The sequence below is a fragment of the Mytilus edulis genome, chromosome 6, assembly GCF_963676685.1.
Source record: "Mytilus edulis chromosome 6, xbMytEdul2.2, whole genome shotgun sequence".
NCBI classification, from domain to species: Eukaryota; Metazoa; Mollusca; class Bivalvia; order Mytilida; family Mytilidae; genus Mytilus; species Mytilus edulis.
The window spans coordinates 27,557,400-27,574,517 of NC_092349.1; the positions used below are offsets into that span (position 1 = coordinate 27,557,400).

Consider the following 17,118-nt stretch of genomic DNA (forward strand, 5'->3'; position numbering starts at 1 on the left):
TATAAACAGATACTAGTAGAAGAAACTTGATAGTGTAATATAACCAGAAATGCTTTATTAATGCCTGCTCAAATTTCTTTTTTGAAATAATGGAACTCTTCTAATTTAACTTGTTCGTATGAAAAATGTTATGATTCTGACTTTGGTAGATGTACTTTTTTTGCCTTGAACTATGTCTATGCAATTGATTACAGAACTAATTTGTGTTATATATTTATAACAAAGACACATTATGTGTTATCTCTTTCATCTTGTATAAGTATTAAAACATTTGACTTTTCTACACTTTACACAAGTATTCCATATTCCAAACTAAAAGACAAATTGAAAGAGTTGATATTGCTTTGTTTCATAAAAAATGAATGGCCAAATTGAACGTAGATACAAGTATCTTGTCTTAGGGAGGGATACATCCTTCTGTGTGGCTCTCTTAGGAAGAAATGGTATCGGATATGTTCCTTACGTCGTTACTACAGTCTCCTTCCCTTTGATGAATGTGACCTACCGAATTAGACTGTTTACCGGATTTGTTATCACATAAGCAGCATGACGGGAGCCACATGTAGAGCAGGATCTGCTTACTCTTCCGGATCACCTGAGATCGCCCCTAGTTTTTGGTGGGATCGTGTTGCTTATTCGTTAGTTTTCTATGTTGTGTCATGTGTACTATTGTTTGTCTGTTTGTCTTTTTTATTTTTAGCAATGGCGTTGTCAGTTTAGATCAAAACCAAAATTTATGATAAAAGAGATGATTTTTCATTTCCTATCGTTACTAATCAATTTTTATATGGTGATGTTCCCTTGTCACCATCTTATTGTTTTATACATCTCAACTTATGAGATTTGCTCGTGTATATAACAACGTATTAGATTTAAACGAGATACATTAGCTTTTTACTGAATAAATTATTACACCAGGGTTTTCGATATCACAAACTAGTAAAAACATTTAGTAAATTTTATCTTCGGGACAAAGACATCATTCGTAAATATAATTCAACATGCAGACATCTTATACGTTCAAGTATATGCCATCCAATTTTTAATGGTTGTATTCTATACTGAGCTTAAACAATGTCGGCATTCACCTCAAAGCTAACAAAATCTTAAACAGACTTAGTAAGAAGGGATATAGTTACGGTACTGTTGTCAGGACATTAAAGATTGAATATTTGGCTTTAAAATTGATTCACTTTGAGTCTTTGCATCGGAAATAAACACATCTATCATGAAACCAGTTGTTGACATGATACGGGTTATGTTCTTCTCACATATTTTGTGATGGTATAGTGCTAATCTTGATTTTACATGCCTATGATCAAGACATAGCCTTTCAATCAGTTTAATTGAGATCTGGAGCGGGCATGTAACTTAACTGCTAGGAGTCCTTTGTAAATTTATGTATCATCGTCATTTTCTTTAGTTTCTTTTGTAACTTATTCTGACATCGGACTCGGACTTCTTCTGAACAGTGTGTTCCTGTGCGTATTGTTGTGTGTTTGATTTTGATATATGGGCTGGATCAATAAGGTGAGGGTTAAGATCTAAACAAACATGTTTAACCCCGCCGTATGTTTGCGCCTGTTCCAAGTCAGGAGCCTCTGGCCTTTTTTAGTCTGGTATGATTCTTAATTTTAGTTTCTTGTTTTTATTTCGTTTTGTATGACGTCCATTATCACTGAACTAGTATACTTTTTTGTTGAGGTGCAAGCTGAAGCACGCCTCCAGGTGCGGGAGTTTTTCGCTGCATTGAAGACCCATTGGTGGCCTTCGGTTGTTCAATTCTCTTTGGTCGGGTTGTTTTCTCTGACATATTTCCATTTCTTTTCTCAATTATTTAGTATAAAACCACTAAATATGTATGTATGAATGACCAATTCATTTTCTTTTTACATAATATGCTTGACAATTGCATTGTGTGAGAGTAATAACGGTAGCCAAAGTACGCATATAGTTGTTATCAAAAATATAAAATATATAAATATAAATATGTATACAAATATCAAATGAATGCGTGTACCAATGATTATACATAATGGGATGTAGAGATTAATATAAAAGAAATGATCATTATAATATAATTTACTTTTACTTTTTTCATTTTTATTCTCCACCCGTAAGTTAAAGTGTTATGATACGTGGACGCTGTGGGTTTACGTTACAGAGGAATAAAAATTGAAAAAAAGGATATCAAATTGTTCTTCTATAGATACCAAAGGGGCAACAAACACCATAAGTCTAAAACAAACTGACAACAAAATGGCAGAAACTAAAACAAACAACGTTTACAAAACATTGAATAAAAATTTGAGGCTGAGAAACACACACCATATTTAAAAGCAAGGGACACGCTCATGTGCTTCAGGAAAATAGTGATTTGTACATAATTTAGCTTTGTTTACCTTTTTTTCAAATTCAATTTCACTTATTTACTCAACTGTAGATACTTATAAAAAAGATTGGTACAACTATTATGACAACCAGTTTGAAATGTAAATGTTTGCCTCAACGATTTAATAAACGTAACAAATTACACAGTTAAAGTTGACCACACATAGACCTACTTTATTCCTCACACTTCATACCTTATTCTTTTGATTGGGATCTATATTTGATGTTTTGAGTAACAATTGGACCAATTCGAGCTCTCCACTTCTAGTAGCTTTGTGTAAAACAGTGTTCCCATCCTGAAATAAACAGTTGAAATATATCAAGTTATAGCCAATATTCTGTTAAAGAAAAAAATGTCATTACATGTATGTAAATTATTAAACAAATAAAATAAATATTAAGCAAAATTGTGCAACATATAAGCTACGTGTAGACGTTAATTTTGTCAATAACTTGAGTATCGAGTCTGATTAAATTTGAATCCACCTTACTCGAATAATTGAATGCTTATTTTTCTTTGCAAAACAACCATTGCCTAACGGCTACTGAATTACGCATCGTGGATAACTTTGAAGTTCTTGTGAGTATTGTACATCCGTTTCCCTTTGAGGTTTAAAGATTAGTTGAAAGTGAGTACTTATATGTCGATGTAGGCCAACGATTGTTTTGATTGACTATAGAACGGTTGAAAATCCTCTTTTGTGGTACAATCCCTACCTTGTATACTTTTTTTAGGTCTATAGTCGTTCTTTCTAATAACAGATTTACTATTTTGAATCTTTCTTCTTCTGCAGCTATATCAAATGGAGTGCTCCCATCCTAAAACAGAAATGCTACGATGTTCAGAAAAACAAAACAGAAAAGGTAGTAACAATGTGCAAATTTAATCTAAATAATTGTGAAGGCAATAATTCATGTTGAAACATCAATAAAATAAGGCTAATGACTTATTAGAATATATAAAATAAAATCATTTTCACTTGATATGTTTAAGTACATTGTATATCTTTTGAAACAGGTCATTTGTATTGATTTTAGTTTTGAGCTTTAGTGAACAAACATGGTCATGGTAACGTGTTTTCAACTCTCATCTATATTGACAAAGATTGTCAGTTCCCCAACAGAAGGTCGGTGGTTCTCTTAGTTAACTCCAGCTCTTTCCACCAAATAATACTGGTTGTCATTATGTTATTACTGTCACCAAATGTGGTATTAAACATGTTATTCACCAACAAACCAATGAACACTGACATACAGAAGATATCATTACGGGCAGACCTCTACACAGAGTTATGAGTGAAGGCAATTTAAATTGGATACGATGAAAATTAAGTATTCAAAAGTATTACATGTATTAAGCAGAAACAAACACATTGCCTTATCTACATCATTTGATACCAGGTGAAAGTTGTTTCATTGGGAATCAGATCACATCTTCTAATTTTAAATCAGGTAAACATTAAATAAAAAAACAAACATTTCAAATAATATTACCAGGTCAAAGTAACAAGAAAGTACGATTTGAGAGAACTAGCAGTTACTGGAAGCTAGTTAAAAGCCAAACACAATAACTAATAAGAAACCGTACACTGAAGATGATAAAACAGCATTGTGTAGTCACTGTGATTTAAATACTTACTCGATAACAAATATAAACAGATACTAGTAGAAGAAACTTGATAGTTTGATATAACCGGAAATGCTTGATGAATGCCTGCTCAAATTTATTTTTGAAATAATGGAACTCTTATAATTTAATTTGTTCGTATGAAAAATGTCATGATTTTGACTTTGGTAGATGTACTATATTTTGTCTTGTCAAACTATTTAAACGACCAGTTCATCTGTCACCGTTGTACAATTATGAAAAATTAACCACTATGAACTATGTCGATGCAATTGATTACAGAACTATTTTGTGTTATATATTTATAACAAAGACACATTATGTGTTATCTCTTTCATCTTGTAATAGTATTAAAACATTTGACTTTTCTACACTTTACACAAGTATTCCACATTCCAAACTAAAAGACAAATTGAAAGAGTTGGTATTGCTTTGTTTCATAAAAAAAGAATGACCAACGTAGATACAAGTATCTTGTCTTAGGGAGGGATAAATCCTTCTTTGTAAAAGATCACTCTGAGTCAAAAAAAAAATTCTATGAAACTTACATTATCAAGATGCTTGATTTTTTTGATTGACAACATATTTATTACGTTCGGAGGACGTGTTTTTCAACAGACTGTCGGCATTACAATGGGAAAATGTGTGGCCCTCTTAGGAAGAAAGATAAGAAGTTAGCAATATCATTTAACTCTACTTTCCGCTTTATAGATGATGTTCTTTTACTAAATAATTCAACATTTGGTGATATGTTGAACGCATCTATCCCATCGAACTAGAGATAATGGATACTACAGATACAGTTAAGTCGGCCTCATATATTGACTTACATCTAGAAATTGACAATCAAGGTCGGTTAAAAACAAAACTTTACGACAAAAGAGATGATTTCAGCTTTCCAATTGTGAACTTTCCCTTTCTAAGTAGCAACATTCTAGCAGCACCTGAATATGGGGTATATATCTCCCAATTGATACGATATTCCCGTGCTTGCATTTCCTATCATGATTTTCTTGATAGAGGGTTGCTGCTCACAAGGAAGCTATTAAACTAAGAGTTCCAAATGGTGAAGTTGAAATCATCCCTTCGTAAATTTTACGGACGCCATCACGAGTTGGTTGACCGTTATATAATAACCGTTTCACAAATGGTATCGGATATGTTCCTTACGTCGTAACAACAGTCTCCTTCCATTTCATGAATGTGACCTACCGAATTAGACTGTTTACCAAATTTTTTATCACATAAGCAACATGACGGGTGCCACATGTGGGGTAAGATCTGCTTACTCTTCTGGATCACCTGAGATCACCCCTAGTTTTTTGTGGGGTTCGTGTTGCTTATTCTTTAGTTGTCTATGTTGTGTCATGTGTACTATTGTTTGTCTGTTTGTCTTTTTCATTTTTAGCAATGACGTTGTCAGTTTATATCAATACCAAAATTTATGATAAAAGAGATTTCCTATCGTTACTTATCAGTTGTCAGTTGTCAGTTTGTTTTAGATATATGAGGTTGACTGTCCCTTTGGTATCTTTCGTCCCTCTTTTATCAATTTTTATATGGTGATGTTCCCTTGTCACCATCTTATGGTTTTATACATCTCAACTTATGAGATTTGCTCGTGTATATAACAACGTATTAGATTTTAGCGAGATAAATTTGTTTTTTACTGAATAAATTATTACACCAGGTTTTTCGATATCACAAACAAGTAAAAACATTTAGTAAATTTTATCTTCGGGACAAGGACATCATTCGTAAATATAGTTCAAGATGCAGACATCTTATACGTTCAGGTATTTGACATCTAATTTTTAATGATAATATTCTTTACTGAGCTAAAACAATGTCGGCAATCACCTCAAACCTAGCAAAATTTTAAACACACTTAGTAAGAAGGGAAATAGTTACGGTACTGTTGTCAGGACATTAAAGATTGTATATTTTAGCTTAAAAATTGATTCATTTTGGGTCTTTGCATCGGAAATAAACACATCTATCATGAAACAAGTTGTTGGCATGATACGGGTTATGTTCTTCTCACATAGTTTATGATGGTATAGTGCTGAACTTGATTTTATATTCATATGATCAAGACATAGTCTTTCAATCAGTTTAATTGAGACGTGGAGCGGGCATGTAACTTAACTGCTAGGAGTCCTTTGAAAATTTATGTATCATCGTCATTCTTTTTAGTTTCTTTTGTAACCTATTCTGACATTGGACTTCTTCTGAACAGTGTGTTCCTCTGCGTATTGTTGTGTGTTTGTTTTTGATATATTGGCTGGAGCAATAAGGTGAGGGTTCAGATCTAAAAAAAACATGTTTAACCCCTCCGTATGTTTGCGCCTGTTCCAAGTCAGGAGCCTCTGGCCTTTTTTAGTCTGGTATGATTTTTAATTTTAGTTTCTTGTTTTTATTTCGGAGTTTTGTATGACGTCAATTATCACTGAACTAGTATACTTTTTTGTTGAGGGGCAAGCCGAAGCACGCCTCAAGGTGCGGGAGTTTTTCGCTGCATTGAAGACCCATCGGTGGCCTTCGGTTGTTCAATTTTCTATGGTCGGGTTGTTTTCTCTTTGACATATTTCCATTTCTATTCTCAATTATTTAGTATAAAACCACTAAATATGTATGTATGAATGATCAATTCATTTTCCTTTTACATAGTATGCTCGACAATTGCATTGTGTGAGAGTAATAACGGTAGCCAAAGTACGCATATAGTTGTTATCAAAAATATAAAATATATAAATATTAATATGTATACAAATATCAAATCAATGCGTGTACCAAAGATTATACATAATGGGATGTTGAGATTAATATATAAGAAATGATCATTATAATATAATTAACTTTTACTTTTTTCATTTTTATTCTCCACCGGTAAGTTAGAGTGTTATGATACGTGGATGCTGTGGGTTTACGTTACAGAGGAATAACAATTGAAAAAAAAGGATATCAAATTGTTCTTCTATAGATACCAAAGGGGCAACAAACACCATAAGTCTAAAACAAACTGACAACAAAATGGCAGAAACTAAAACAAACAACGTTTACAAAACATTGAATAGAAATTTGAGGCTGAGGAACACACACCATATTTAAAAGCAAGGGACACGCGCATGTGCTTCAGAAAAATAGTCATTTGTACATGATATAGCTTTGTTTACCTTTTTTCAAATTCAATTTCACTTGTTTACTCAACTGTAGATTTGTACAACTAATATGAAAACCAGTTTGAAATGTAAATGTTTGCCTCAACGATTTAATAAACGTAACAAATGACCCAGTTAAAGTTGACCACACATAGACCTACTTTATTCCGCACACTTACAGTGAGTTGCTTGTAGGTGTTATGGTAAAATTTTACCTATAGCTCAACCTGTTTTTAAAATTGTCAACACAATAGGGACATTTAAATTGACCAGTTGGTATTGTTAGATTTAAATATACCTTGATTCTACCTGTACAGATTTTTATTTCACCTGTTAAATTACAGATGGGTGCGGTCCTAACCTTGACAAAAGTTAACTTAGAGTTAACTTGTTGACTGCTTTCTAAGTTAACTTGAGAATTTTTAAGCAGTCAAGCAAGTTAACTTCGTCGTTGGTGGACCAGACCTACGGTCTGCTTTTTTAGGACTGCTGCAGACCTATCGACAAGTCTGCTCCAGACCAGACCTGTGGACAAGTCTGCTTTTGACCAGTCCTGAGGACAGGTCTGCCCCAGACCAGACCTGTGGACAAGTCTGCTTTTGACCAGTCCTGAGGACAGGTCTGCCTCAGACCAGACCTGTGGACAGGTCTGCTCCTGACCAGACCTGAGGACAGGTCTGCTTTTGACCAGACCTGTGGACAAGTCTGCTATTGACCAGACCTGAGGACAGGTCTGCTTATGACAGATTATCGTTATAAGAGTTTTCATATCAGCCTTGAGCTTTCCGCATGATTAAAATATGTAAACAACATTCGCATTGTTTTTCCACAGATATTATTTATTATTTACTCGCTAGACTCTACTAGATATTATACAAATGCTCTCTTTTATTTGATATACTTGTATTCTTATATAAATAAAAAATGACTATACGATCACCATAATCACACAGAGTTTGTTTTATTAGAAGGCGGATAGAAAGGTTATCCAACGCATTGGAACAATATTCTTATATCACGGGATATCGGCAACATTGTCTACGTTACTTCGTTCCCCGTTGTTTACCTGTCCCTTCCTAAATTTTACTTTATGCATAAATTTATACTTGCATGGATATTTCATTGATATTCAACTTGTTTGCATTGGATTTACTATTCTATTTCCCGCAAAATATTCTAACAGAAATTGTACAGTGCATACGGTGTGGTAAAACTATCAACAATCTCGTCAAATTTGTCAGATTTATCGAGAGATTTGTCATTGCCGATATTTATATGGGACATCCTAAAATTATACTCAATGCGCACTCTAATGAAATAGTTGCCACTTGACGTTTAACCATAAACAAAATCAATCAACCGACATAATAGATTCCAAGAAGAGAACCTCGTATACTTTTTTTTATTAAATCATTGTAAATAGTAAAAATGAATTCAGACATGTCAGTGTTGGTACTTTGATGATGTGGCATAATAGTTTTGTTTTACACGTACACCATCATGAACTCCTATATATGATCTGACTGTTATAATGAATAAATAGATGAAATTCTGACATTCTCAATTTAATCAGAATATTTTTTGCATTAATAGTTTTCCAATATTATTGATTACGTGTACATTTACGGTCCTACTAAAATGTGAACAGGAGCGCCAGGAGAAGACATGAAGGCGCTCGGTACAATGGTATGCGGGTATATAGATTTGTAAATAAAAGTGCACATATGATCAGTTTTGGTCAACTAGTTTTGTTTTCCAAGTCAGCATGAGGTATTAAAACTACTGAAATTTTGTTACGTATCAATATTTTGAATAAAAGGAGGACACGCTGGTATCCTAAATGTTATTAAATTGCAATATTGCTGTCCATTGTCATGATTATATTATACATTGATTCCTGACATAAAAAATATGGCTGATTAAAACTATGGGCGTACGTCATGGTGTATATAGATTTACAAATTAAATACACATATGGTCAGTTTTGGTAATGCGGTCAAATAATTTTGTTGTACAAGTCAGCTGGAGGTATCAAAACTACTGAAATTTTGTTACGTATCAATATTTTGAATAAAATGAGGACATGCTGGTATCCTAAATTTATGCAAACAAAAATTTGTTGTTATTATATTGCAATATTGCTGTCCATTGTCATGATTGTATTATACATTGAATCCTGACATAAAAAATAAGGCTGATTTACTATGCGGGTATATAGATTTACAATTTAAAGAGCACATATGGTCATTTTTGGTGGATGCGGTCAAATAATTTTGTTGTGCAAGTCAGCTGGAGGTATCAAAACTTCTGAAATTTTGTTACGTATCAATATTTTGAATAAAATGAGGACATGCTGGTATCCTTAATTGATGTGAACAAAAATTTGTTGTTACAGTACATTCCGGTTATTTGCATAGCCTATTTGTCAGACGAAATTATGCAATAAAGCGGAGTATGCTTATATCCGAAATGCCAAAATACGGAGTCAAATAACATCGATAGTGCCGATCAGTAAAGGAAATCCTGAAGAAAGATGAACGTCCATAATCCACTTACAACATATTGAATGATTATTTATTCTAATAAAAGTTATTTGTCTAGTGTCATGCATTTTATTCTTTCAATAAAGTTTAAAAACACATTTAGTTTTAGTTTATTTATGTACCGACTTTTCCTTTACCTGAGATACGAAAATAAAAAAATTCTAAAAATAGATTTGTTTCTATGACCCGGATGTACAAATTATATTGTTACGCTTTGATTAAAACAAACTGTTGAACAATGCTACACAGTTCATAATCATTTGATACAATAAATGTGCAATGAACTGCCTTTAATATGCAGTATTTTCCGATTGCACAGTGATGTAACACTGTTACTTTAACCTGTCGTATATGCAAAGCAGTTAACAGGTAATGGGGCCCTGCACGGGTTATTTGCTGGTCACGAGTGTTGAAAATGAGAAAATATGATAATTTTAAGTTAATGTTCTTTTCAAAAAATATTAAAAATGAAAGATTGATGTATGAAATTCTTCAACCATATATAAATGCCCTGTAATATTTAACATAAATGTAGATCACCCCTAGCCAAATTACGAGATTGCACATTGGCACATTGGATAATGATCGATAATTAGCAGGCGTTATTGTTTTAAAAATACACCCAAAATGTAATCTATGAACAATGTCTGAAATGCAATCAATAATTAACTCCTTTTGAGATAGAAGATCATAGAATGGTTGTGTTTTTATAACAATCAGCTGATTGACATTTTTATGACCTCGAGGCTTAAAATAGAATATGGGAAACTTTACCTGTGTACACATCGAGGCCTTTTTTATAACCATATAAACTGTTTTAAAACTTTATTTAAATAACACAGAAGTAAATGTGAAATAATATCAAAAATTATGATGCATTCAAGAAAAATATACTTACCAAATTGCTATTTCCGGTCAAAAATCTCGTCAGTTTTAACTAAGCATATCTAGCTAGCGATTATTTTCTATGCAATTAACCGAAATGCCACTTGTGGGGCTATGCATATAACCGTACAATTTAACATTAGATGAATGGGAAATGGTTTTGTGCAGGAGAAAAGTATAAAATTAACCGAATTATGCTATTAAGCGGTATGCAATTAAGTGGAATCGACTGTATTATATTGCAATATTGCTGTCCATTGTCATGATTGTATTATACATTGAATCCCAACATAAAAAATATGGCTGATTTACTATTCGGGTATATAGATTTCCAATAAAAGTTCACATATGGTCAGTTTTGGTGGATGTGGTCAAACAATTTTGTTGTACAAGTCAGCTGGAGGTATCAAAACTACTGAAATTTTGTTACTTATCAATATTTTGAATAAAATGAGGACATGCTGGTATCCTAAATTTATGTGAACAAAAATTTGTTGTTATTATATTGCAATATTGCTGTCCATTGTCATGATTGTATTATACATTGATTCTGGCATAAAGAAATATGGCTGATTAACTATGTGGGTATATAGATTTACAAATTAAAGTGCATATATGGTCAGTTTTGGTGGATGCAGTCAAATAATTTTGTTGTACAAGTCAACTGGAGGTATCAAAACTACTGAAATTTTGTTACGTATCAATATTTTGAATAAAATGAGGACATGCTGGTGTCCTAAATTGATGTGAACAAAAATTTGTTGTTATTATATTGCAATATTGCTGTCCATTGTCATGATTGTATTATACATTGAATCCTGACATAAAAAATATGGCTGATTTACTATGCGGGTATATATATTTACAAATTAAAGTGCATATATGGTCAGTTTTGGTAATGCGGTCAAATAATTTTGTTGTACAAGTCAGCTGGAGGTATCAAAACTACTGAAATTTTGTTACGTATCAATATTTTGAATAAAATGAGGACATGCTGGTATCTTAAATTTATGCGAACCAAAATGTTTTGTTATTATATTGCAATTTTGCTGTCCATTGTCATGATTGTATTATACATTGAATCCTGACATAAAAAATATGGCTGATTTACTATGCGGGTATATAGATTTACAAATTAAAGTGCATATATGGTCAGTTTTGGTAATGCGGTCAAATAGTTTTGTTGTACAAGTCAGCTGGAGGTATTAAAACTACTGAAATTTTGTTACGTATCAATATTTTGAATAAAATGAGGACATGCTGGTATCTTAAATTTATGCGAACCAAAATGTTTTGTTATTATATTGCAATTTTGCTGTCCATTGTCATGATTGTATTATACATTGAATCCTGACATAAAAAATATGGCTGATTTACTATGCGGGTATATAGATTTACAAATTAAAGTGCATATATGGTCAGTTTTGGTAATGCGGTCAAATAGTTTTGTTGTACAAGTCAGCTGGAGGTATCAAAACTACTGAAATTTTGTTACGTATCAATATTTTGAATAAAATGAGGACATGCTGGTATCTTAAATTAATGCGAACCAAAATTTTTTGTTATTATATTGCAATTTTGCTGTCCATTGTCATGATTGTTTTATACATTGAATCCTGACATAAAAAATATGGCTGATTTACTATGCGGGTATATAGATTTACAAATTAAAGTGCATATATGGTCAGTTTTGGTAATGCAGTCAAATAATTTTGTTGTACAAGTCAGCTGGAGGTATCAAAACTACTGAAATTTTGTTACGTATCAATATTTTGAATAAAATGAGGACATGCTGGTATCTTAAATTTATGCGAACCAAAATTTTTTGTTATTATATTGCAATTTTGCTGTCCATTGTCATGATTGTATTATACATTTAATCCTGACATAAAAAATATGGCTGATTTACTATGCGGGTATATAGATTTACAAATTAAAGTGCATATATGGTCAGTTTTGGTAATGCGGTCAAATAGTTTTGTTGTACAAGTCAGCTGGAGGTATCAAAACTACTGAAATTTTGTTACGTATCAATATTTTGAATAAAATGAGGACATGCTGGTATCTTAAATTTATGCGAACCAAAATTTTTTGTTATTATATTGCAATTTTGCTGTCCATTGTCATGATTGTATTATACATTGAATCCTGACATAAAAAATATGGCTGATTTACTATGCGGGTATATAGATTTACAAATTAAAGTGCATATATGGTCAGTTTTGGTAATGCGGTCAAATAGTTTTGTTGTACAAGTCAGCTGGAGGTATCAAAACTACTGAAATTTTGTTACGTATCAATATTTTGAATAAAATGAGGACATGCTGGTATCTTAAATTAATGCGAACCAAAATTTTTTGTTATTATATTGCAATTTTGCTGTCCATTGTCATGATTGTTTTATACATTGAATCCTGACATAAAAAATATGGCTGATTTACTATGCGGGTATATAGATTTACAAATTAAAGTGCATATATGGTCAGTTTTGGTAATGCAGTCAAATAATTTTGTTGTACAAGTCAGCTGGAGGTATCAAAACTACTGAAATTTTGTTACGTATCAATATTTTGAATAAAATGAGGACATGCTGGTATCTTAAATTTATGCGAACCAAAATTTTTTGTTATTATATTGCAATTTTGCTGTCCATTGTCATGATTGTATTATACATTTAATCCTGACATAAAAAATTTGGCTGATTTACTATGCGGGTATATAGATTTACAAATTAAAGTGCATATATGGTCAGTTTTGGTAATGCGGTCAAATAGTTTTGTTGTACAAGTCAGCTGGAGGTATCAAAACTACTGAAATTTTGTTACGTATCAATATTTTGAATAAAATGAGGACATGCTGGTATCTTAAATTTATGCGAACCAAAATTTTTTGTTATTATATTGCAATTTTGCTGTCCATTGTCATGATTGTATTATACATTTAATCCTGACATAAAAAATATGGCTGATTTACTATGCGGGTATATAGATTTACAAATTAAAGTGCATATATGGTCAGTTTTGGTAATGCGGTCAAATAGTTTTGTTGTACAAGTCAGCTGGAGGTATCAAAACTACTGAAATTTTGTTACGTATCAATATTTTGAATAAAATGAGGACATGCTGGTATCTTAAATTTATGCGAACCAAAATTTTTTGTTATTATATTGCAATTTTGCTGTCCATTGTCATGATTGTATTATACATTGAATCCTGACATAAAAAATATGGCTGATTTACTATGCGGGTATATAGATTTACAAATTAAAGTGCATATATGGTCAGTTTTGGTAATGCGGTCAAATAGTTTTGTTGTACAAGTCAGCTGGAGGTATCAAAACTACTGAAATTTTGTTACGTATCAATATTTTGAATAAAATGAGGACATGCTGGTATCTTAAATTAATGCGAACCAAAATTTTTTGTTATTATATTGCAATTTTGCTGTCCATTGTCATGATTGTTTTATACATTGAATCCTGACATAAAAAATATGGCTGATTTACTATGCGGGTATATAGATTTACAAATTAAAGTGCATATATGGTCAGTTTTGGTAATGCAGTCAAATAATTTTGTTGTACAAGTCAGCTGGAGGTATCAAAACTACTGAAATTTTGTTACGTATCAATATTTTGAATAAAATGAGGACATGCTGGTATCTTAAATTTATGCGAACCAAAATTTTTTGTTATTATATTGCAATTTTGCTGTCCATTGTCATGATTGTATTATACATTTAATCCTGACATAAAAAATATGGCTGATTTACTATGCGGGTATATAGATTTACAAATTAAAGTGCATATATGGTCAGTTTTGGTAATGCGGTCAAATAGTTTTGTTGTACAAGTCAGCTGGAGGTATCAAAACTACTGAAATTTTGTTACGTATCAATATTTTGAATAAAATGAGGACATGCTGGTATCTTAAATTTATGCGAACCAAAATTTTTTGTTATTATATTGCAATTTTGCTGTCCATTGTCATGATTGTATTATACATTGAATCCTGACATAAAAAATATGGCTGATTTACTATGCGGGTATATAGATTTACAAATTAAAGTGCATATATGGTCAGTTTTGGTAATGCGGTCAAATAGTTTTGTTGTACAAGTCAGCTGGAGGTATCAAAACTACTGAAATTTTGTTACGTATCAATATTTTGAATAAAATGAGGACATGCTGGTATCTTAAATTAATGCGAACCAAAATTTTTTGTTATTATATTGCAATTTTGCTGTCCATTGTCATGATTGTATTATACATTGAATCCTGACATAAAAAATATGGCTGATTTACTATGCGGGTATATAGATTTACAAATTAAAGTGCATATATGGTCAGTTTTGGTAATGCGGTCAAATAATTTTGTTGTACAAGTCAGCTGGAGGTATCAAAACTACTGAAATTTTGTAACCTATCAGTATTTTGAGTAAAAAGAAGACATGCTTGCACCCTTAATTTAGGCGAACAAAAATTTGTAGTCATTATTTAAATGAATTAAACTATTGCTGATTGTGGCTGCATAGTTCAAGGATGTATAACTAACAAGGACGTATACACCTAACATCAAATATACTTCTTTTCAAAAATATACATAATATGATTGAATTTGATCTCGGAATATATATATATATTCAGTGCCTGTTATCATTGTAACCGAGATCGTTTTTATAATAGATAGATTGTCAGATCACAGATAAATTTGTGTTACGTTCTGTGCGTACTTATTTTCAAAAAATTGTATTTAATCCTGTTCATAAAACGGAAGTAATAATTTTCAAATTACTTTATTTTCGATGTTTATACTACGAAACAAAGATATTAAAAATATTTTTTGTTAAATCAACGAAGAGCGGTCCTGGTTACAAGTTAACTTATAGTGTTGAGCAGACCAGTCAAAAGTTAACTTGGGAACAGGTCTGGTTTTGATCGGATTTGTCCAAGCAGAAGTTAACTTTGTGGCAGGACCGGTTTACAAGTTAACTTATGTTAACTTTATGACAGGACTGGTTCCGAAGTTAACTATGTTAACTTTATGACAGGACTGGTTCGAAGTTAACTTATATCAATAGCGGACCTGTTTCCAAGTTAACTTTTTGGCAGACAAAAAAACAGTCCTAGGACCAAGTCCGCTTTTCAAGTTAACTAGATTTTGGTCCTAGGACTGGTCAGAGCAGTCCTATATTCGGTCACAGGTTAACTTTGACCAGTCCAAATGACTGGTTATCAAGTTAACTTGCTGTACAGGTTAGGAGTGCACCCATCTGTAGGATGTATATAATTGGAAGTTAATCAGAATTTATACTATGGATTTAGAAAAAAATCTAGTGAAGTAGTGAAAAATGAATAAAATTGGGAATTATTTAAAATCATTGGAATTCTGGATGAGATGTCAAATATTAGTGTAAATAAATTAATGAAATTGTTTATTCAAATATGATTTTGAGGTTTCATTAAAGTGAGTGAAATATTACGACTGGATTATTTAGGGTATTAAACACTGCTAGTAGTGGCTATGCAAACATTTAAATGAAATGTAGTGCATTTTAGGTCATGCAATTTTAAATTACATGTAACTGCAAGAAAATAAAATATATGATATAGTCATTCTTGTTTGGCTTGATCACTCATAAGATTTTGAATGACAGTAAAATAAAAATTTCTCAATAGAATAATCCTAGGTAAAAAAAAGTTCAGGAAAAAAGCATGCTGAAACTTTTGGTTAGGTGAATAAATTTTTTTACAGGTAGCATCAAGGTAGATTTAAATCTAACAATACCAACTGGTCAATTTAAATGTCCCTATTGTGTTGACAATTTTAAAAACAGGTTGAGCTATAGGTAAAATTTTACCATAACACCTACAAGCAACTCACTGTAATACCTTATTCTTTTGATTGGGATCTATATTTGATGTTTTGAGTAACAATTGGACCAATTCGAGTTCTCCACTTCTAGTAGCTTTGTGTAAAACAGTGTTCCCATCCTGAAATAAACAGTTGAAATATATCAAGTTATAGCCAATATTCTGTTAAAGAAAAAAATGTCATTACATGTATGTAAATTATTAAACAAATAAAATAAATATTAAGCAAAGTTGTGTAACATATAAGTTACGTGTAAACGTTAATGTTGTCAATAACTTGAGTATCGAGTCTGATTAAATTTGAATCCACCTTACTCGAATAATTGACTGCTTATTTTTCTTTGCAAAACAGCCATTGCCTAACGGCAACTGAATTACGCACCGTGGATGACTTTGAAGTTCTTGTGAGTATTGTACGTCCGTTTCCCTTTGAAGTTTAAAGATTAGTTGAGAGTGGGTACTTAAACGTCGAGTTAGGCCAACAATTGTTTTGGTTGACTAAAGAACGTTTGAAAATCCTCTTTAGTGGTACAATACATACCTTATATACTTTGTTTAGGTCTATAGTCGTTCTTTCTAATAATAGTTTTACTATTTTGAATCTTTTTTCTTCTGCAGCTATATCAAATGGAGTGCTCC

General features: G+C 31.9%; 1 protein-coding gene across 1 annotated transcript in view; it reads right to left on the reverse strand.

Moving 5' to 3' along the window:
* The window catches only part of LOC139526323 (putative ankyrin repeat protein RF_0381), a 94,081-nt gene that overhangs the window by 22,213 nt on the left and 54,750 nt on the right, over positions 1–17,118 (reverse strand). The window contains exons 10-12 of the mRNA XM_071321455.1: positions 16,498–16,599; positions 3,109–3,210; positions 2,586–2,687 (exon numbers count right to left, since the gene is read on the reverse strand). Of these exons, the coding sequence (XP_071177556.1) occupies positions 2,586–2,687; positions 3,109–3,210; positions 16,498–16,599 (306 nt within the window). The remainder of the gene's footprint in view (positions 1–2,585; positions 2,688–3,108; positions 3,211–16,497; positions 16,600–17,118) is intronic.